This window comes from Lycorma delicatula, chromosome 6 (assembly GCF_047948215.1).
Source record: "Lycorma delicatula isolate Av1 chromosome 6, ASM4794821v1, whole genome shotgun sequence".
NCBI classification, from domain to species: domain Eukaryota; kingdom Metazoa; phylum Arthropoda; class Insecta; order Hemiptera; family Fulgoridae; genus Lycorma; species Lycorma delicatula.
The window spans coordinates 145,103,255-145,126,910 of NC_134460.1; the positions used below are offsets into that span (position 1 = coordinate 145,103,255).

At 30.0% G+C, this 23,656-nt stretch overlaps 1 protein-coding gene across 3 annotated transcripts in view; it reads right to left on the reverse strand.

The window, feature by feature from the left end:
* Nucleotides 1-2,509: 2,509 nt before the first annotated feature.
* LOC142327016 (sodium-coupled monocarboxylate transporter 1-like) overlaps nt 2,510-23,656 on the reverse strand; it is a 61,385-nt gene continuing 40,238 nt past the window's right edge. For all 3 annotated transcript variants that reach the window (XM_075369773.1, XM_075369772.1, XM_075369774.1), the window contains 5 exons: nt 17,773-17,882; nt 14,925-15,108; nt 9,434-9,520; nt 6,291-6,445; nt 2,510-3,088 (listed from right to left, as the gene is read on the reverse strand). In XM_075369773.1, coding sequence (XP_075225888.1) covers nt 2,785-3,088; nt 6,291-6,445; nt 9,434-9,520; nt 14,925-15,108; nt 17,773-17,882 — 840 coding nt within the window. In that variant the 3' untranslated portion in view covers nt 2,510-2,784. The remainder of the gene's footprint in view (nt 3,089-6,290; nt 6,446-9,433; nt 9,521-14,924; nt 15,109-17,772; nt 17,883-23,656) is intronic.

A 23,656-nucleotide genomic window follows, 5' to 3' on the forward strand; every position in this document is an offset into this window, starting at 1 on the left:
CTGATAGGTTTTATATTAGAAACTTGATCTACAACAAATTTTTTAATGCGGGGTTCATCAGTTATGTTTTAATATAAATAAACTGACTTATAACGATCAAATTTGAATGATATATCTCATATTTCTTAATTACTTCATTTCTTAGTAAGTAAATGTAATAATTCGCTCTTAATTTACATCATTCATGTTATGCTGAATGTGACCCACACGAGCAACTCCAGAAAAGGAGAAGAAACAGCACATACAGCGTGACTCCAGAATTGGAGAAGAAAAGGCACACCCGATCCACCCCAGGAACAGAGGAAACGGCCCACCCGACCGACTACAGAACAGACTCTGCCCTGGGGTCGTTCAGGAAGATCATATCCTCACACACACACACACACACACACACACACACATTCACTCACACAAATATACACCCTCACTCACTCACACACACGCGCACTCTCACCCACCCACTCACTCACATACATACATACATCCCACACACACACACACATTCATCCTGAAGTGACTAGTACATGACTGGTGCTTTACTGCCCGGAGTAGCTCTGATGAGTCGGGTCCTCTCCATCCTGGAGCGGCTCGGGTGGGTTGGATCTGTCTGTACTTGCACTGGTTCTCTCCGTGGCTTGAGGGGTTGATTCTTCTCTGCTGACAAAAACTTTCGAAAATAAACCACATTAAAACATGAAAGCTAAACATTCCACTATCAGTTTTTATAAAAGGTTTATTTTTTATTTTTATTTCATATAAACTATGTTAATATAAGAATTAAAATATAATAAGTTATAATTTATATTATACAATTAAAAACCATTTACTACTAATTTTGTATTAGATTAAATAACATTATATGTGTAGAATATATCATTTGAAAAAAAAAATAATCAAAAATAGGTTTAAGACAATTATTAATTTATTATGTACTAGCCCAGTTGGGCTCCACCAACTGGATCTCTGATGCGTTCATTGTTTCAGCCTTTTTCACTAATGTTAATAGCCCTAATAGTTATGAGTTCTTAACAATGATAATTTATGTACATGCAAATTTTATTTTATATATATAAAAATTGGGACCGAAAATACCAACAACCTTATAGCATGAGGGAAGCAGTGACAAGGAAGCTAGTAATACATATACAATTACATGAGTGTGTGTTTTAGGAATAAAATTATCCAGATAACTTCATTAAAACTAATAAAAATGTTATACTTGTATAAAGTATTTAAGGTTACTGGATTTACCATTCCAGTTTTTCAAAATTCATTCAGGGTTGGGAGATATCACGAAAACCAATTTTGATCAGACCACTGAAAAAAAACTTCTTGTGCAAATTTGTTTTATCTATGGTCTTTTGTTATCTACGTTGGTTATATCAGTGTTGCAACATTTCACCTGATCACCACAAAAATCAGTGAACCAGAAAGCGCCTGAAAGTGGAGTGAGCCAGTCAAGTGTAAGACACATTCTGAAGAGTACAAAGTGGAAAGTGTACATTCTAAGACTACTACACGCGATGAATGAGGACGACCCAGATCAAAGGATGGTGTAGAGTGAATGGTTTCAGCACATGGTTGGCGAGGATGAGGAATTTGCAAAGAAGTTTGTGTAGACTGTCTAGGCACAATTCAAACTTAATGGTATTGTGAACCATCACAATTGTTTACTGGGCTCCTGAAAATCCTCACGCTCAGGTGGACAGGGCAGTGAATATACCACTGGTTGCTGTGTGGTGTGTTCTATCAGTGCATGGTTTGATTGGTCCCTTCTTCTTCGAGGTTACTGTAACTGGCACAGTGTACCTTGATATGCTTCTGACAAGGATTTTGCCTGCCATCCAAAACCCATATGGTGATGAACCTTTTTACATGCAACAAGACAGAGCCCCACCTCACCTCACCACCATCAAGATGTCAGGTTGTATCGTTATTGTATACTAATTTATATAATCTTTTTTATTTTTTTTTTTATGGGAAAAGAAAACATAATTTTGTGTGCTGCATCATGTATTTCTGTTCACACATCATAAGAGTATATGTACAAACAAACAATATATGTTAAACCAAACCAAACATTTTTTTGTACCAAAACTCTAAAACAAAAAGAAAGAAATATAAAATTTATATTAAATAATTGATGAATTTATCTTCCGGAAGAAATTTTCAATGCAATTCTAATAAAAGGGATGAAAATTGATTCAATGTTTAAATAAATGGTGTAGGTAATAAATATGATCTTTTCATTGAAATCTAATAAAATTAAATTCTTTGTTTTGAAAACAGAACTGACACATTTTCACATGTAGACATTGCTACTAATTAATACTCTTAATTTTCATCAATTTATATCAGAGAATGAAAATGTATATAATTAACTATGACCAGAGGTATAAAAAATTTATTTAAAAAAGAAAAATTTATTATTTTAATGTTTTTTTTTATTAATTGTATTAACTATTTATACAATAAGAACTGAGTTTTACCAATACTATAGTTTTTAAAGAACACTTGCATAAGCAATTCTTAAAATTAGATAACACACTATTTAAAAACAACATTTTAAAAAGTCAATATATAAAATTAAAGGAACAAGGAAAAATTGTAAAATATAGTCTGTATTATTTCATACTATTTGCACCAAGTATGATAAATAAAACAGAAAAAGAAAAAAGTACCTTACTGTAAAAGAAAAAATTATCACCAGAAATCCACTCTTAAGAATGCTTCTTTTTGACAGGAGTTTCTACCGACACTATATAAAAATTACAGTGTAAAATATTAACTATTTTCTTCATCTGCATTATCACTTTTTAGTTTAACTAAAGTATAATCGTTTTTAACAGGATCTTTTGAAAAAGTTTTCTGTTTTTCAAGTACATATCGTTGTAGTTGTGGCATGATTAAGTCAGGATCGAGTGAATTAAGGTCTTGCAATCCAACTATTAAATCCACTGTTATTCCCACAAAAAATCCAATCAATACTCCACTTGTTACATAATGCAAATAGGATAGCTGATAGATTAATGGAACAGTACCATCAGTAACTACTGGAGAACCGACACCTTCATAAGTCTGAGTAAAACTTAAAAAACAAAAGTAAACATATTAATTAACAAGAACTTGCATTTATAAAAGTTCAGTTTTTAAATACATTTAGCATCTGACCTTATAGGTATAGCATATACCTGACCTTCTAGAAAGAAGATCAGATTATACACTTTCTGATAATTATTTGAAGCAATCTAGAAAGAAATTATTTCCAAAACTACAGATACATTAACTTTCATCTTAACACTAACAAAAATATGGAATAAATTAACCTGAGATGGTAACCACAGGCAATTGAGATGTGCTTGTAGGCAGGATGTACAGGTAATTTGGATACTTCTGACCACCAAATGGTGTAAAGAGATGAGAGACTCTAGACCTGATAAAATTCTGTTCCCAGGTGATACTTCTGTTGTTTAGTATTTGAAGAAAAATACTTTAGTGTTATTAGTCAATTTAAATTCAGTAGTTAGTTATATGCTACTCCCAACATGGATAAAAATTAAAGAAATTAATTGGCAATGGGATGAATTCCCATTGCCTGGATGAAGCCCAGAAGTCTTGCTTTAGATGAGGTAGTTTGTCTGATTTTCGACTGCTCGTGGATGAATCGTTCTTCTCTCACTGCCCTTCTTTTACTCTTATTTTTTATCCCTTACTTTAAGTGGTGATTTATGGAATTCTGTTACATATCCACCAGCTAATATGTACAAAGTATCAGGGAACTTTTAGAGTTACTGCATCATTTAATTTTATGTTTTAATGGGAGGCCTACAGATTTATCTGGAGCACAGTTTACCATCTAGCAGCCATACAAGATGCCCAACCTAGCACTGAGGTAAATATCAGGTGATGCTGACTTCCTGTTTTCTAGTAAAATATTCATAAATATTGAAAGTTTAATTATCTTAATCAAAACTGATTCAAAACAGTTAACAACTGTTTAAAAAATGGATTATTTTTTATCTTATTGAGATAATTGTATTAAAAAGAAGAAAGGAGGAAACATCCCCTAAAAATAATTTTTTATCCTTTTGTGTAGATTAGTCTTTCAGATCACAACTCAAATTACAATACAGTATCATAATTTATTAATTAAAACATTAGAGGAGTTTATTTTCTTTCTATTAGGAGAGTGATCAGTAATTCTGGAACAAATTGGCAAGTGATAACACCATTAGTTTTGACTAATGCGAATTATTCAATTTTCTTAATGCTTTCAGATGGCCTCCTGCTTCTACCTTTTCTTATTTAAAAAGAAACAGTTTAAACGTAAAAATAAAAACACATGAATTATGAAAGGAATTGTAAAACCTTGCTCTGCACTAAAAAATCTTGAAGTGTCTAAAAAGTTTTTGTCTGGTAGTTTCTAAACTTATCTGAAAAATAACAGGCAAATTTATAAAATTATTCATACTGCTAAAAAAAATTATTTTGATGATTTTATATTTAATTCAAAAAATAAATTTTAAATTACGTGAACAAAAATGAAAGCAGATCTGGAAATAAAAAATAAAAATAAAAATCTGGAAATAAAAGAGATCAAAAAACTTTACCAAAAGTAGAAAAAGGTCAACTTCCTATTCAGGTAGTAAAGGATTTAATAAATTATTTTCCTACATTTTGAACAAAGTTAATATTGAAACACTTGAAATAAAACCATTCACTTTAAACGGTTTTGCTGATGAATCAATATTTTAAGTACAAGTAAGTTACTTGTATTTTAAATAAAAAGAGTAATCAATCAGTGGGTATAAATGAAATTCTGTTACTATTTTTAAAGAAGTTGTAGATTCTATTATTGCCCCTCATATAAAATTAATTAATGAATCTTTTAGTAATGAAGTACTTTCCAGATGCCTTAAGACTTGCATTATTATAATTATCATTAAGGTTTGTCACTTAATTAACAAAATTATAAGTCAATTTTGTTATTCTCTGTAGTTTCTAAAGTATTTAAAAAAATTACAAAAAATAAAATTTAATTCATATTTCTTGAAATGCACAACACATTAACAAACTATCAGTATGGTTTTGGGAAAAAATTTTCTACCGACAAACATTTCCTAGTTTTTTGAAAATATTCTAAAATTTGCAGATAACGAAAGATTCCATTTTTAATTTTTTACTGCCTCAGAATTCGATTTAGTTCCTCATTTTTTGCTGATGAAGAGACTTTTAGCTATATCAGAGGAAGTGTTTACTTCCTCTGTGATTGATTTAATTCACACCTTACCAACTGCAGACAGATAGTTGAGATTTCATTCTTGATAAAAATATACATGTAAATTGCAGGTTCTTCCTTCAACATGTAGAATGCAAACACTTCCACAGTGAAGGAAGTGTCCTCCATTCCTTGTTTTTCTTTATTAATCTGCTTCAAAATTTTGAATTATTTATGTTCACACTGTTTGCAGATGACTCAATTGTACCAATACCTGAAGATAATTATTAAAAAACTTGAATATTCTGAGATAGCAGTTGAAAAAAAATATTCACTGGATGGGTTGTATTCATCTAACTTTAAATGTGAATAAAATTGTTGTATTGTGCTTCTCAGTAGATATAACACTGTTTATCCTGTGAATAGAAGATAGAATTCCCATTAATGATAACAACAGTATTTCTGTTACCCACAAAGCGAAATTTTTGGATGTTTTGGGTGCAAAGCTATACTCCCAATTAAAATGTAATGTTATCTCTGGACTCACTCATAAAGGAGTTTTTTGGATACAAAAATGAGCTGTAAGATGATTATTTGGTGCCCATAAGAATTAATTGTGTAGACCAATAATTAGAAAACTATATATGTTAACTTACCCTTGTGTTTATATTTATGAATGTGCAATCTTTCAAAAAAAGAATAGTAAGTTATTCTTAAAAAAAATAATCCACAGTAGTAATGTTTTTATATAACTCAGCACAATACTTCGACTTATGAGAAAGAAGCTTATTATGCTTCTGTAGCTTTATTATTAACCTTTAACGTATTAACATTCTCATGATCTATAGGACTTAAATTCATAAGGCAAGATCATCCGCAAACCAATAAGCATGATACGTACGTACATGCATGCATACACACATACAAATATACATTTGTTGACTTCCCCACATACAAAATGTTGCAACATAATAAAGTAGTAGAACATTTTAATAAAGTAACCAACTAACTACATTAATATATTTTAAGTTATAAAAGCTATTTTAGAATACTAGTTTTGTAGAAAACTCACTTATGAGCAATTTGTTTAACTAAATCACTTGAACAGCCATCCACACTGGTGATTTTCCCAGGAAATGTCAATCTTCCTTCAGCAATAGCCGATTGTGCACCAATTGCAATCCAGCCAACAAATGTCACACTAGATATTAAACCAGTTAGTGCTCCCTGGAGAAAAAAAGGCGTGTCAAATGAAGTAAAAAAGGAACAATAGTAGTAATAAAAACAAACGGTGAACAGTTGGATCTAAATTTTACAGTAGTAAAAGACAAGAGACCGATTTCATTAACATTGCCAAAGTGACTATGACAATAGAAAAATATTACATTTTCCAAAACAACATGACAAATTCTTAGCTAATTACTGTGTTTGGTGGTTTGTAATTTATATAATGTTACATTTTATTAGGAAAGTAGTCAGAATGTTACTAAATATATGTATATTGTCACTGAATGGCTTCGACGGTACGTGGCACTTACTAACGTTATGGTAGCCATGAAAAGGGCCGTTTTTGTCATCGATTGGCTTTGGCGGCACGTAATTCCTAAACTTGTGTGGCCCTAAAAAGGGCCGTTTTTTGCGTTAGCTCTGAGAAGAGCTGTTGGATCCGGAAGCTGGTCACCGGCGAAGTAGGGGAGTTGCGGTTCGTCCATTGAAGTCAGACCGGACTTTCCCTCAGCGGCAGTTGGGTCCCCACTACTGCGTGGCAGTGTCCGGTCGGCGTCGGTCGTCCTTTGCCGGCGCGACCGAGGCGGTTCTCTCCGAGAGATCCCACGCTGGGCCGACTACTGCTGCTGAGTCCGCCGGCCAGGATTATTGAATCCAGCGAGTTGGAGCGGGACTGGGAAGGTAGCATCCATGACCAGCGGCTCTCTCGGCGGGCCAGCCAGACCTGCTGTTCCGACGGGGATGTTGGCATTCGCCGGCAGATCCCACGTTGGGACGGCCAGGGAACTTCTTCTGTCTTCTTCCATCTTCTTCTTCTTGGTCTTCTCCAGGTGGTGGTCGACGATAAATTGAAAACTTACTCCCGTGCACATTCTTTTATTGGAGCCTGGTGCTGGTGGGGCCGTAGCGACGCTATGTTGGGAGAACTGCGCGGCGGTAGTGATGCTGCATCAGCGCGTATGTATACTGTGCGCCAGCTTACATCCGAGTTGCTACATCCTTGTTCGTCCACCGATATTAAATTAGGCATATATGTGGTAACAATATATATATATATATATATATATATATATATATATATATATATGAGATTTGCTTCATGAAGCAAACCTCAATTTGAAAAGAAACTTTTCAACAAGGCATCAAGGTGATATTCAATCTCTTGCCATACATGATAGAGAATATCCAGTGGGATAGATGAAACAGCTTTAGTGATCTGTTTTTAAAATGGATAAATGGTTTTCCATTTCTCTTAGCTGTTTGTTTGATTGGTGCATATTATTTTCATGAGGTGGATCTTCACTGAACAGACAACGGTAAGTGTGCCAAATAAGGTAAAAACTGTTCCATCGGCAGAAAAAGTTATGTCTATGGTTTTTTCTGGATTCTCATGGTGTGGTGCTGGCTGATCTCTTGGAAAAAAAGGACCATCACCGGGGAGTGATGCTCCCCGGTGATTTGTTTCATTACTGGACTGATTGAAAGATGCTATTTAGGCTAAACATCCACATCTGGTAAAAAAAAATTTTCACCACAATAATGCACCTGTGCACACATCTTGGGTTGCTGCTGCAAAACTCCATGACCCAGTCTTTGAAGTGTTTCCATCTGTACCGCATACACTGGATTTGGGTCCTAGTGATTACATCTTCTTCCCAAACCTGAAGAAATGACTCACTGGACAAAGATTCACTTTGAATGATGAGATCAAAACTAAGACAACCACATCATACTGAGGGTATTAAAATGTTAGAAAATAGTGGTCTAAATGTATTAAATTGCAAGTGATTACATTGAAAAAAAATTTCTTAAAAATCTTGTGTTTTTTGTCAATCCAAGAACTTTCCAAACAACCCTTATTATGGTATGTAATATAAATGTGTATAATTCATTAATTTACAGAATGAATATGGAATATTATAAAATTATGTATGCATCAAATTATGTATTTATCTTCTTACATAATAAACTTTAATTTGATTTCATTTCAAATCAGTTTTAATATTTATAACAAAAATATGTGACCATATTTATATAGGAAAAACCACTAGATCTTTCAAAAGTAGATTCTACTTTTGAATTATCTAACATTTTAGATAATATAAAAATGGAAAACAGGGTTTCTCTAATGTTTCTGACCACCTTATTAATAATACACATTCAATATCTGATATTCAAACAAATTTGGAAATACTGAAAATTAAAAAATACAAATAAATACAAAATAATAGAGGTTTAGACATTTTAGAAAGATTCAATATATATGAATATTAAAGTAGATTTGATATGATCAACCTTCAGAGTATGCGGATAACACGATTATAAAAGCTGCATTAGATGGCAGCACTTCAGACATTGCTGTCTTGTTGTTGCATAATTCTATTTCATCAAGTCTGTACAGCAATGTAACATTGGCTAGCTAAACCACATGTATATTTATTCTAATTAAACTATTTACTTTTTTAATTTATTTTTATCAATTGATGTCATATTTCGATATACGTAATTTTTAATGTTTAGTTATTATTTTTAAAATGTTTAAATATAATATTAAAAAAATAATGTTTAATTTTAATTTCAATTTTTAACTTTGAATCATTGATTTTTATAACTCATATTTAAAAAATCTAAAAAAAAATTAATAATGAAATTTTAACAAAGTTTTTATTGTTTTTTATAAAAGTAAAAGAAAAGTTTATTATTTTATAATATTTATGTGTAATGTGTAACTTCGTGTGAACAATTTGAAAAAAAAATGCATTGCAACTGATGCTGCAAGAAATTTTCAAAAAATGTTTTTGCATATATGATAAAATAAGGTAAGTTTCATCCTACTTTATTTATTGTTCTGAACTTAGATTGATCAAATGGATATAATTTTGTTTAGTACAGAGGAGTATGATTCTTAAAAGAATTAATTTTAGAAAAATAAATTATAACAAAAAATACAATTCACAACAGAATAATATTTTGAAAATATTACTTTACCAAAGAGGTGCCCCAAGGAAATATAATTCCATAGGTAAAAACATAAACTACAGCTCCATTAGTCATACCAGTTAAACTGACTGCTGTCTGAAAAAACAAATAAAAGATAACAAAACACAAGTAATGTATTATTAATATTTGCAACAGTTCTTAAAAATCTAACACTATATTTAATAAAAATGTTTAATATTATGTAATAAATGTATTTTTGCCATTATTTAACTTATACTTAACTTACTTATACTTAACTTATATTTAACATTCTGCTTCGAAGCAGGTCCCTTAAACCACCGCTGTTTCTATCCATCCTATCTGAAACCTCCTCCTTCATCCTTGTAGTTTCCAATCTTCACTTCCCTATTAATTTTATCCTTCTTCCTTGTTTCCTTTCTTCTACTAACCCTTTCAATGCAGCTGTCAAAATTCCACTCCCTCTAACCACATATCCTGATCAGTTTGCTTTTCTTTTGCAGACTTCCCACATAAGTTCTTTCTGCTTTTTTAATCTAATTCATTACTTCTTCATTCCTCACTTTATCTGTCCACTTTAATTTCTCAATCCTTCTTCATATCCACATCTTAAAAGTTCAATCCACTGTCTCTTACTCTAATTATTGTCTATGTTTCACAAGACACACTCCATACATAGCATTTGGCTAACTTTTTCTTTAACTCTCTCTGGTCTTTTACTAGATAATAATTCCTTTTCTTACTGAAGGCTTCCTTTACCATCATTATCCTTCCTTTTATTTTCTTTAAACTCTTCCAGTCCTTTGTCATCATATTCTCCAATTATATGCATTTTTTCCTTCTTCTATTCTTCCTTCACTTGTTTTTTTAAAAATTCTATTTGTTGTTTGATTTTATTACTTCAGGTTTTTTATATTAATTTTCATTCCATATACGTTCATTATTTCCTCTATGGATGTAACAATCTTTGATGAGATTTATATATCATCAACAAACCTTATGCATTTTATTTTTTGTCCTCCTGTACTTATTTCTTCCAATACATTCCTTATCATATCTTCAATTTAAATGATGAACAGTGTCAGTGAGAGGTAGCATACTTGCTTAACACCTTGACCTAGACCATAGATCATCTTTCAGTCATTTTTTTTTCCATTGCTGTTCTTTGTTTTATGTATAATATTTTAAATATTTTTCACTTAACTATTTTCAGTAATTTTTTTTTATTAACCTTTAATTAATATTTTCCTATACCCTTCAATTCTTTACCAGTCTCTTACAGAGCATTAAATCAACATATTACAAGATGTTATTCTGGATAAAAGCATGAAATTTGACACAAGTATTAAGTAACAGACAAGATATTACAAAAAACACAACTATGCTGCATGCAGAAGAATCTGGTTGATATTTGTAATTTATTATTACTTCTAAGCCATTTTATTGCAAAATTTAGTATTTTATACTTCAAATAAAATCTGTTTCAACTTAATTCTACATGTTTTTTTCTTTGAACTCAGGCTGGAACCAAACCTGAGATTAAGATAGAGAATCTCTAAATGTCTGGTTAGAGTCCTGTTTGATACATTGGTAAAACCATTTATTACTAAGAAACGGTCTAACAGTAAATTGTCTGCTTATAAAACCCGCAAATTCTACATCTTATGGGAAAAGATAAGAATAAGTAATCAGCATTTTAGAAGTTTAAAATTGAATGTTGTCAGTTAAGGGAAGAAACCTGCATAGGAACCCTCCAGATTGGTGGTGGATGTTGTGTTGATGACTTCACCCAATAATAAAACTTTCTTTCAATATAAAATTATTATTTTTCTTACCAGTTCTAAAAATACGGTTACATCCTTATAGCATTACTGTAATTCATCATCCTTTTTTAAAAATATTTTATTTTCATTAACTAATCTTTCATTTTCTTTAATATATAATCGATATCAAATTTTTTAATAGATGTAATTTATTTTATTTTCTGTATCAAATAAAATGATCCTTTCTTCTCAGTTTCCTGAATAGTGCATATATTACATGTATGTGCACTTATTCTTCATCACTTATTTTTACCGTCTTTTCAAAGAAAAGTACGGTATTACTTTTCATTGGGGGTGGGGAATAAAAATGAATTTTCTTTACGTTTTGAGAAAGAGGAGTACGAAAAATGCAATTCACTTAAATTGTAGTTTCCTTATATTATTATATGTCTTTGTATAAAATATTATGACAAGAAAATCTCCAAAACTAGTTGATCAATTTCCTTGAAATTTAGATATGCTGTAGTAGTGTATTTGAAATTGTGCATGTGAAAATTTTATGAAGATTGATTGATTCATTCTTGAATTACGCTCAATTTAAGGTTGAAAAAATTTGAGGTTTTGGTGATTGCATAGTGGTGTAGTTTTCATACGCATTTATGCAGTGAGTTACAGTGTTGAGTGAGTTGAAACTTGATGCTTGTGTGTAGGGTACACTAGTTAATCAAACATATGTAGTGCAATATACTCTGAAAATCAGTACATTTCTGACTGTGAAACAGTGAAGGAATTGGAAATGAAATTTTGGTCTTCTTCCACAGAATTTAAGTTTTTTTTTTGTTTTTTTTTATTTTTTATTTAATTAACTAGAGCACATTTTTCAAGTAACCAAAAGTCAAATTTAATTCACAACTCACCTTTAACAACACAATTTTAACAAATATTATAAACTAATCTGTTACCATTATTTATCTATTATTCACAGAGCTACCTTCCAATACTTCATTTCTGGATGCTGTGTTAGTTCAATTATCAACAAGAATTTTACTTTGACTCTACTCTCTACCTTACACCTCACAGTAAAATCATTGATATTCTCATGCACTAACCACAAAAATAGTGTAAAGTGGACCTTGAAATATACAGAATGGATTCACTTTACATGTTAATTCACACAATGCTGCTGAAACATGTAGCAGTGCTGAGTTCTGCATATTTTTTTGTGAAACTAATCTCTGGTTAATTAAGAAAATAAATTAATTCTATATTCCTCTTCCTTTATAATCCTGCAATATAGAAATTCTATTTTTTTTTTTTAGAAGAATATAGAAGAATATAGAGGAAGAGGTATATATATATATACCTCTTATATATACCTTATATATACCTCTTATATATATCTTATATATACTGACAAATTAGAATTTATTATAATACCTCAGTAACAGGATAATAACATAAGTATAAAGAACACCCAAACATCATATCCAACATCCTACAACAACCTCTAATATCCGACTCCTCAAACAAATATAAAGACAATCAAAATAAATGACTCAAACCATTGTAATTCACGAAGAGTGCAAACCAAGGTGAACACGAGTATAATTGTATACACTGTGACAATGAAGACGTACAGTGTATAGAATGGTTAAAAAAATAACATGATGTAACCCTCACATCTCAACTTACAAGCTACAGCCAAACTTACAAAGACCTACTAGACAAATTAAGACACTAAGATGAATTAAATAATCAGGAAACTCAAAATAGTAATGACAGATTTAGTGGAACTATCAAAACCATGGAACTGGACGGATCAGAATATGTAACGACTAGACTATTCGAAAATAACAAACCAGAATGGAACAACAATTTCACCGTTCTTCTGACATTTAGAAAAGTTAAAAGTGTGGTTATCTAAGTTAAGTCAGAAATAAATTGTAATCATTAATGAATGAAAATGGCATTACATTTGTTAAAAGTACATACACAAACCTTGGATGTTTCTACATGAGTAGAATTTACTTTTCTTAATAAAACAAGAGATAAATATTAAAATTAAAAAACACAACTACCAAAAAAAAAAAACCATTGCTCTTTAATATAGAGTAATAATATAATAATATAAGAATACTAGTATAGTATAATTGAAGAGCATGTGGGTAACAATTCTGTATATAGTATAATTTTTTTTTTTAATTTTTTAAATCTGTAAACATATATATATATATATATATATATAGCCTATAATTCCAATGCAGAGTAATACATCTAAATCAGTTCAGCCATTGAGCTGCTACAGTGAACAAACATATATATACTCCTTTTTGGACAGTCAAGTAATAAGGTCCATTTCTGAGTATATCAGTTAATTTTTGTTCTGGTTTGGTTCCATCGTGATTTTGTATTACACAAACAAATACATTGTTTTAATTTTGAAACTCAGAAGATTGATTGTGAAGATATAGTAACATCTCCAAATAACCATGCTCTGTTAGATTGAGAGTGTACCTGATGCATGGAAGAGTTAGCCTTCAACTTACTAGCAAATACTCCATTTGAATTTTGAAAATCAGACAATTGTTTGCAGAGATATTATAAGAGCACCCCATTGCACCTCCCAAAACAGTGCCCCAGGGGCACCCTTTTTGTTACCAGTTGATGGTGGTGATTGGTCTAGCTTCACATGAGGTACTTGCATCACCTCACAACTCTAACCACACTCACAGTTCCCACAGGAGGTCCAATATTATTAAACAAAAATTTATTTTATTTTCATTTAAAAAAATTTAATTCTATTATTTTTTATTGATTAGAATCATTCAGTTCATATCCAGCTCACACAGTGATAGAGGTTCACAGTTCCCAGATCATTAATTCAATTCATTAAAGTTTCTGCTTCAACCAGCAAATCTCCACTACTACATATTGGTGGAAAACTGTGTTATACTTTTCTTTGATGAAAAGAAAAGTATACTTTTCCAAGTAATGAAAGGATTCCAATGCATCAAAATTGGTTCAGCTGTCGAGTTGATACGGTGGAACAAACATACATACACCCTAAATACATTACACTCCTGTTTGGGTAGCTGTGTAAAAAAGCTAATAAGGAAAAATAATAAATAAAAATGTTTTCCCTCATCAGTCATCAGTGATACAGTTAATTTTTCAAATTTCTGTGAATTTTCAATAAATAAAATTTTTGATAACTTTTCAAGTTTTGTGCTATTTTTCTGTGGGAGTAAGAGATTATATAATAGTCAGGAGAATAGTTATATGAGATCTCACTTGCAGGCATTGCCCATTTGCCCATTTGGTTGAGGAGAGGCAATGCATTCGCCACCAAGCATTGCCAAATAAATACCCAAACTGCAAGCAACTTCAAAGTAAGTAACAAACAAAATACTTATGATCAGCAAAAGTTGTTTATTCATTGTTGGTAATATCAGTGATAAACCTGTAGCATTATTAAATATTTTTTCTATGTCTTTATTCATTTTTTAAGAGGATAGCAATAAGTGTTTTAAAAATGAAAAAAACTTCTTTTTTGTGTGTATCAGACTGACCTTTTAATTTTCATCATAAAAAAGAGCAGCTTGATAGTGCAAGGTAAATGGGTGTAAATTTAATGTTAGTGAAATAAAGGATTAAAAATTCATGTATGGTGGTAAAATAATAAATTACAAAATAAAATTAGAAAAGTACATTATAAATTTAGTAAAATTAAAACAATAATTTAAAAAAAGTTTAATTACCTGCAAAATTGCTCCAAGTTTTTCTACAACATAAACCAAACCGACACAGATTAAACCCAAAACTACAACAATAATTTTCATAGCAAAACTAGCTTGTGCATCAGTAGGTCTTTTTGATGAGAATATCATAAGAAAATCTTCATATACTGTTCCAGAAATTGAGTTTAAACTTGCTGACATGGTACTGTACAACAAAAACAAAACTTAAATGTCTAAAAGTTTGATGCAGCTTAATAAAGTTGATAAGAAATATTCGGTAGAAATATCTTAAGTTAACATTGTAAAAAAAACATGTTGAATAACACTCTGTTTTTATTCTTCTCTATCTGCTATCTTTTATTAAAATACATCTTTGCTGCATAAATCAGATAAAGGACTATTTTGGCAAGGAAACATAAGTTCCACTAAAAATTAAAAATATTTCTAATGAGTTACAAAAAAAATCTCATTGCTTTAATTATAGTCTCTTAAAAGTTTTTTGACAAAATTATTTTCAGTAAATAAATCTTAAAAAAAAACATTATTCTTAATAGAAGAAAACTTGTGTTCATTTCTTTAAAATAAAAATAATAAGAAGAAAACTGTTTCAAATAATTTAAATTTATCTTTGTAATTTACAGACAAAACTTCAATTTGATATAAATACAGGTCATTACAAAGATTATCTTGAAATTAGGCAAACACTGGTACATACATTCAGTAAGAAATTCTGCTTTGTATTTGTATATATATATATATATATATATATATATATAATTTTTTTTCAGTCATTTGATGCAGCTCTCCAAGATTCCCTATCTAGTGCCAGTCGTTTCATTTCAGTATACCCCCTACATCCTACATCCCTAACAATTATTTTTACATATTCTAAATGTTGTCTGCCTGCACAATTTTTCCCATATATCTGTCCTCCAACATCAAAGCGACTATTCCAGGATGCCTTAATGTGTGGCCTATTATAAGTCTGTCTTTTCTTTTAACTATGTTTTTAAAATGTTTCTTTCTTCATCAATTTGCTGCAACATTTCATTTGTCACTTCATCCACGCATCTGATTTTTAACATTCTCCATAGCACATTTCACAAACTTCTAATCTTTTCTTATCAGGTACTCCGATCATCCAAGTTTCACTTCTACACAAAACTACGCTGTAAACATATACCTTCAAAAATGTTTTCTTGACACTTAAATTAATTTTTGATGCAAGCAAATTATACTTCTGACTGAAAGCTCATTTCACCTATGCTATTCAGCATTTTATATCGCTTCTCCTATGTCCATCTTTAGTAATTCTACTTCCCAAGTAACATAATTCTTCTACCTCCATAATCTTTTCTCTTCTTATTTTTATATTCAGTGGTCCATCTACATTATTTCTATTACATTTCATTACTTTCATTTTGTTCTTATTTATTTTCATGTGATAGTTCTTGTGTAGAACTTCATCCATGCCATTCACTGTTTCTTCTAAATATTTTTTACTCTAATCTAGAATTACTATACCATCAGCAAATCATAGCATCTTTATCTTTTCACCTTGTACTGCTAATCCAGATGTAAATTGTTCTTTAACATCATCATTAACTGCTAGTTCTATGTAAAGATTAAAATGTAATGGGGATATGGAGCATCCTTGTTGGACTCCCTTTTTTATTATGGCCTCTTTCTTATGTTCCTCAATTATTACTGTTGCAGTTTGGTTCCTATAATTGTTAGCAATTGTTATTCTATCTCAATACTTGAACCCTAAATTTTTTTAAATGCTGAACATTTTATTCCAGTCTACGTTATAATGCCTTTTACTAAGTCTATAATTGCAATGTATGTTGGTTTTTGTTTTTCTTTAATCTTCCTTCTACTATTAAACTGAGCGCTAAAATTGCTTCCCTTGCCCCTATACTTTTCCTGAAATCAAATTGGTCTTCTCCTAACATTTCCTCTCTCCTCTCAATTCTTCTGTACAGAATTCTAGTTAAGATTTTTGATGCACGAGTAGTTAAGCTAATCGTTTTGTATTCTTCACATTTATCTGCGCCTGCTTTCTTTGGTATCATGACAACACACTTTGTGAAGTCTGACAGAACTTCTCCTTTTTTGTAAATATTACATACTAGTTTGTATAATCTATCGCTTTTTTACCTGCATTTTGCAGTATTCTGCAGATATTCCGTCTATCCCAGAAGCCTTTCTACCATTCAAATCTTTTAATGCTCTATTAAATTCAGATCTCAGTACTGTATCTCCCTTTTCATCCTCTTCTTCCTCTATCACATCAGTTTTTAATTCATTTCCTCCATATAACTCTTCAATATATTCCACCCACCTATCAACCTTTTCTTTTGTATTATAAATCAGTGTAACATCTTTATTTAAATCATTATTACATTTTTTTTTATTAATAGTTTTAATTAATTTTTTTTACCACAAAATTCTCCTTAAGTATGCTCTGTCTATTTTACCAATGTTCATTTCTCTTTCCACTTCTAACATTTTTCTTTAATCCACTCTTCTTTCACTAATTTGCACTTTCTGTTTATAGTATTTCTTAATTTTCAATAGTTCCCTTAATCTTCTTCATCACTAGCATTGTTATATGTTCTACGTTCATCCATCAGCTCCAATATATCCTATATATATATATATATATATATATTTAAAAGATAAATTCCTGGTACCATTTTTTACTTTCAATAAATATCAATTCAGAAAAGTGAATTCCACACCAAACTGTTCCTGTCATAATCTATAAAATGCATTCATAATTTTAGGTAGATCTGAATAAAATATTTGTATATTTATCACATTCCTTAATGCAATAAAGATGTAAAGTAATTAGAAATATTTTTACCCCAGTGAAGCGCAGATAATTCCGGAGATGATAGTTCCAGGAAGACCAGAAATATGTCCAGCAATATCCATAATATATAATGGTACCATCTGGCCTGTTCTGCTTATAAGCTGTAAAATATATTTTTTATTATGTGTTTGACAGTAATTATTAGTTTATGAATGAATACATAGAAAAAAAGGACAATAAATGGTAAATAAAATTAAATATTTTCATCAGCATGGTGAAATGTATGTAAACTTCTTTTATAATAAAAACGTTTTAAAATTATCTGTTTTATAAATATGAAAAATTGTGCTTCTGTTGTTTTGTCAAAGCTGTTTTATAGCTTCTTAATCAATGATATTGCAGCTAAAGCAACATTAGGAATATTCTTTTCAATAAAATTCTGTATTTAATTTACAGAACATCTCAACATCAATGAGAAAGGAGCTGCACAAGATCTGGGAGCATAATTCACTGAGCTGTATTAAGAAAGTTAGCCACTTTTAATTTCTAGGATGTTATAGTATACTTAGTACTTTCTTTCTGTTATGAAGTAAAGTATTGCTATAGATTCCTGTATTTCTTAATATATTTTTATCCCTTAGTTTAAAAATATTAAAATTTGAGTCACAATATGTTCTCTCTCTCTCTCTCTCTCTCTCTCTCTCTCTCTATATATATATATATATATATATGTGTGTGTGTGTGTGTGTGTGTGTGTGTGTGTGTATGTCACATACTGTCAGTTCAACAAACTCAGTCCTAGTGTTTGGAGAGCACTACTCTTGCAATTGTAAAAAAAATAAATTTTATTATTAAAACACAGTGTGTAAATTACATCTACATATTATTAACATTTATGTTTTACTCATACAGAAGGGGGAAGCCCACAGTTTTTAGAGTAGTTTTCAGATAAGTCTGGTACTTGCTAAATTAAGATGTGATGGCGACAAAACTTTGTAAGTTTAAAGTTATTTATCTGATTTCTTTTTCTATTGATTCTGTTAAGTTCTACCTTAATCAAACTATTTTTAACATATTCATAAGGATTTTTGCAAAAGAAACACATGTGTGACAGGTTTTTTGTGTTAATTTTGGTATCATTGGAATTATTAGTAATTCAACTGTGTTTTTGAAATCAAATTAATATAAAGGATATGAGGGAATGAGATATGTTGGCCATATCTCATGGAATGAGATGAATGGAATTAAAAGTATGGCCATCTAAAAATTTACTATATCATGTTCACTTCGTCCAGCTGTAATGTATTTTTTGGATGCTAGTTCTCTATTAGGCTATACCCCAGAAACAGATTAACCTACAGCTAAGAAATTTGAGTGTAGAAGCTTTTCTATATATACATTTTAATTCAGACAAGGAGAACAAAGATTCTGAGGGAGAATCCTATAAACTTAACCACTCAGGAGGGATTTCAATTTTTGTGAGTACTCAGAATAGCAATCCCAGTGATTCAGGCTGGTTGTAGTCTTTTTTCACATTTCATAATAAACATTATTAAGCAACTCGCCAATCATATGATTAATGTCTGAAAAACATTTATTTATGTTAAAAAGTATAAATTATTAATTAGAACATAAATTATTTGGATTCTCTATTAAGACAATCTGTTACACAAATTTCAGAAAAAAGAAAACACAGTATAAAACAAGCAATAACAATAAATTTATACCACTCACATTAACACCCACATTGATAAAGTTGCTCATAAATTCAAAACAGCTAACTTTTACATTAGATTCAATTCAATTAATGAAACGAAATGCAATTATCTGACAAAAACTCGCATAAAGTATTACACAAATTTGATTCACCTTAGGATTACAAACTTGTCTACTTAACTGTGAAAAATTCAAATAGGACCTAGGTTCTTTTCATCACTTTTCTCAATATGGAAGACATATAAATACATTTCACTCCCTCAATGAAACCACTTTTAGAAAACATCTCATTTGATCAAGGCGCATATGCACAATCAAAAAAAATAATAGAAGATCTAAATTCAGTACCCTGGAACAATTCAAAACATTCAGCTACACTAAAACATCTAAAAATGAAATTCAAAATGAGTAATAAAATTTAGAATACACATTCCTTCAAACTCATCTTACACAACACAGATTGAGTATCGTATTTTTAAGTACCTTTTTCAGTCCCCAGTTACTTGAGTTTTTTAACTCTATTCCTTTCTTTTCTGGGCTACTTTTTAACCTCAGCATAAATACTGCATTCTACATCACGTGGAATGCAGATAACTGATCACCAGTTATCAGTTTTATTCATTCCAATTTTATCTTCCTCAAACAAATATTTTTTAGAATTTCTTTTGAATTCTTTGATACTAGAAAACTTTGGTTTTGCATGAAAACTCTCTTTGTTTGAATAAAAACTCTCTGCATTTTATTTTTACCTTACATTATCCACAGATTGTAATTTTACTCCCTAAATAACAAAATTCTCCCACATTTATTAATTCTGTTTCCCTATCTTAATACATAACTCCTAAGTACTATGTTTCCTGTCACATTTCATTACATTTATTTAACTCTTGATCATTTTCAAACTGAATATTTCACCTTGCAAATATCTATGGCATTTAGGTTACTTTGTTATGAAATTATTGTCTTTCAATTCCTGAAATGCTTCAACTATATAAAAGTTGAAAAACTATGGTAACAGACTAAAAGTTCTTGTCTCAATACTTTCCAGATTGTTTTTCTTCACCTCCTACCTTATCACTGATACCTGATGACTTCTCTCACAGTCATACTATTACTGAAATCTGGCTGGTCAATATCTAATACCTTCCATCACACACTCTACTTGCCTGTTGTATACAAGAGAATATTTTTGATTCATGAATTGTTAAACTGACAGCATGTTAATTTTTAGACTAATCCACTTCTTAGTACAGTAACAAATTTATCTAAAAATCTGCAGTAATCTCTATTCTCAGAAACACTGCACACTAATTTTTAATGATTATGCTTCTAAATAAAACAATAACTCTGATGATGTATTAGCTACTTTTAAAACCTTATTTTTCTTTTAGTATTTTCGAGCATCCTCAAACTTTAACCTTTAAATAGTCTTTCTGATATCACCATCAATTTCTTTTTAATTCTCTAAAGATTCATTTGATAATTTCTCCATTTAATAAGGTTTTCCTTTTACAACTTTCTATTACTAAATCATTTTGACTTCTTTTCTCCAAATGTTTATTTTCTTACAAGGGTTGTTTGGAAAGTTCTCCTGACAGAAAACACAAGATATTTTGAAAAACCTTTTTCAAAGTAGTCATCTTACAATTCAATACATTTGACAAACAACTTTCCAACTATTTAATACTCTCAGTATAACGCAATTTGTCCAACTCTGCCAATTTGTCCAAAGCAGTCTCAGCTTTGACCATATTATTTGAATTGAATCTGCATTCGTAAGCAATTTCTTTTAGTTTGGGAAGAGGAAGTAATCGCTGTGAGCCAAATCCAGCGCATGTGGAAGCACTTCAAAGTTATTAAGTTAAGCAGCTAAGGTTATTAAGTTTAGCAGCAACAACCCAAGATGTATGTACTGGCTCACTGTCAAGGTAAAAAAGCACTTTCTTTTTGACCAGATGCGGATGTTTAGCCTAAAGTATAGCATCCTTTAATCGGTTCAGTAATGAAGCATAACACTCTCTGGTGATGATCATGCTTTTTTTCCAGTTGGTCTATAAGCATCACATCAGAAGAATTCTAAAAAATAAAACCATAAGCATGTCTCTTCCTGCAGATGGAAATCTGTTTTTCCTATCTTTGGCACACTTTCACTTGCTGTTTGGTCTCTGTCGTTGAACAGTGAATTCATATTTCATTTACTATTATAGAAAGTCAAATAACTCAGGAATATTGTATTTAAATAAATCTAAACACCTTTGAGAAGTGTTTATATTTACAGTCTTACATCTGTTTATATTTTAGATATAGATTGTAAAGATAATTAACAATTATATTAAACCAATTTGGTCACAAAATTTCTACTTAACCCTGTCATCTATCTGATACTTTTCACAATTCCTGGTTTCTCCAACATGTACTTTCTTCTTTTAAGATTTTTAAAAAGGATGTTGTACACAGTCACTAATTTATATTCTGAAAAATTCTTAAATCATAGTTTCTCTTTCATTTTTTGTGACCTAACTCACAATCCATTTTTCATTCTTTTACTTCTACAACTAAAATTCTTAAAATAAACAAAGTGATTTCACTCGGTATTTATTTATTACATTGGTTAGACCATTATTATGTTAAGTTTTAATTTTATATGGCACAGATTAATTTCTGCAAGTGTATAAATCAATTTTGATCCTAATTTAAATAAAAAAGATCCCAAATGTGTATGGTTATTAAATACTTATATTATTAAAGCTTATTTTATATTCAGCATTTCAATAAAAATCCTTAAGATTCATTGCCTCCATACGTTGTTACTCATCTGAACATGAGTGTGTTTGTTTTTTTAACCATAGTTGTACACGAAATGAAAAGAGAATATAATCTCCAAAAAGAAAAAATTGTGAGGTTATGTAAGAGGTAGCCAGTATTACAAGAAGTTATAGTGCAGGTCTGTCAGTGAAATGAAACACAACTATTTTACATCAGAATTTATAAACATATCTCAGAAAACATACCTGGGATTGAAAATATATTAGGTGAAGACGTCTTAACAAAATAGATTAGAGAAAATGCTACTGATGCTGGTTGTAAAATTTTAAGTGAAAAAGAAACTGTCGATTATGTTCAAAATAAAGATAAAAATTTTAAAAACATACAGAATGGGGTGTTTTTCAAATTGTGCTGGGAACTAGATGAAATTATTATGAAACACATCCGATTCTAAAAAACCAAATCGATGAAGTTAATACAAAAAGTTTGCCAGCTCACCATAAAAAAAAGAAACTCATAATGAAGAACTAACTAACATACTTTTTAGAAAAATAACAACAGACAAAATAGAAACTAATCAACTGCATTTTATTACAAAATTTATTTTTATAAGAACTCTTCGGTATTGTATTAGCATTCTTGTAGTATTAGTGTCATACATTCTATTTGTAGCAACTTTTAATTTTTTTTAATTTTGTGTAATGGTGTTTAAAAATTATTTATGTGTTTTTACTTAATGGTTTTTGTTCTTAAGATGAAAACAAATTCATATAGATAAAAAATTGACTTTTAGTTTAAAAATAGTTTTATGAGAGATTATAACTGCATGTATGGAGTTTGTTTCAAATGTGCTATAATTAAATATTACATTTATGAATTCACAATTTTTACAATTTCATCACCCACAGATGACAAACTGAGCAATTTCTACTGCATTAAAAAAATTTTTATTACTAAGTTGAACTTAAGTAAACATTTACTATTGTTTAGAATTGATAAGTTATTTTTTTTAATTATTAAAACCTATGAAAAAAATTATTTAGCTTAAAATATTTTGAAGTTATTCTTTGGTAAAAAAAAGGCATGTGCAATATCAATTTAAAATTTTCTTACAGAACTTTTTTTCAGTAACCTATTTGACCAATTATGAGGGACTAAAAAAAAATGTTATTAAATAGAATAGATTCTATTTTTTTAAATCTGGTCTGGCTTGTCTTTTAAAATGTTTATAGTTTTAAATAATTTTCATTGTTTACCATCATGATAAAAACATAAGAAAAGTTTAGTTTTTCTTAACAAGTAAATGAATAAATTGATTGTAATATAGTTTAACAAAATGCAATCATTTTAAATTTTGATTATCCATTATTATTAATAAACCATTGCCAGCATTCCCACCATACCATGCCAACTAATAGCAACTACTCCTTTGCTTTGCAAAGGAGTCTTTCTA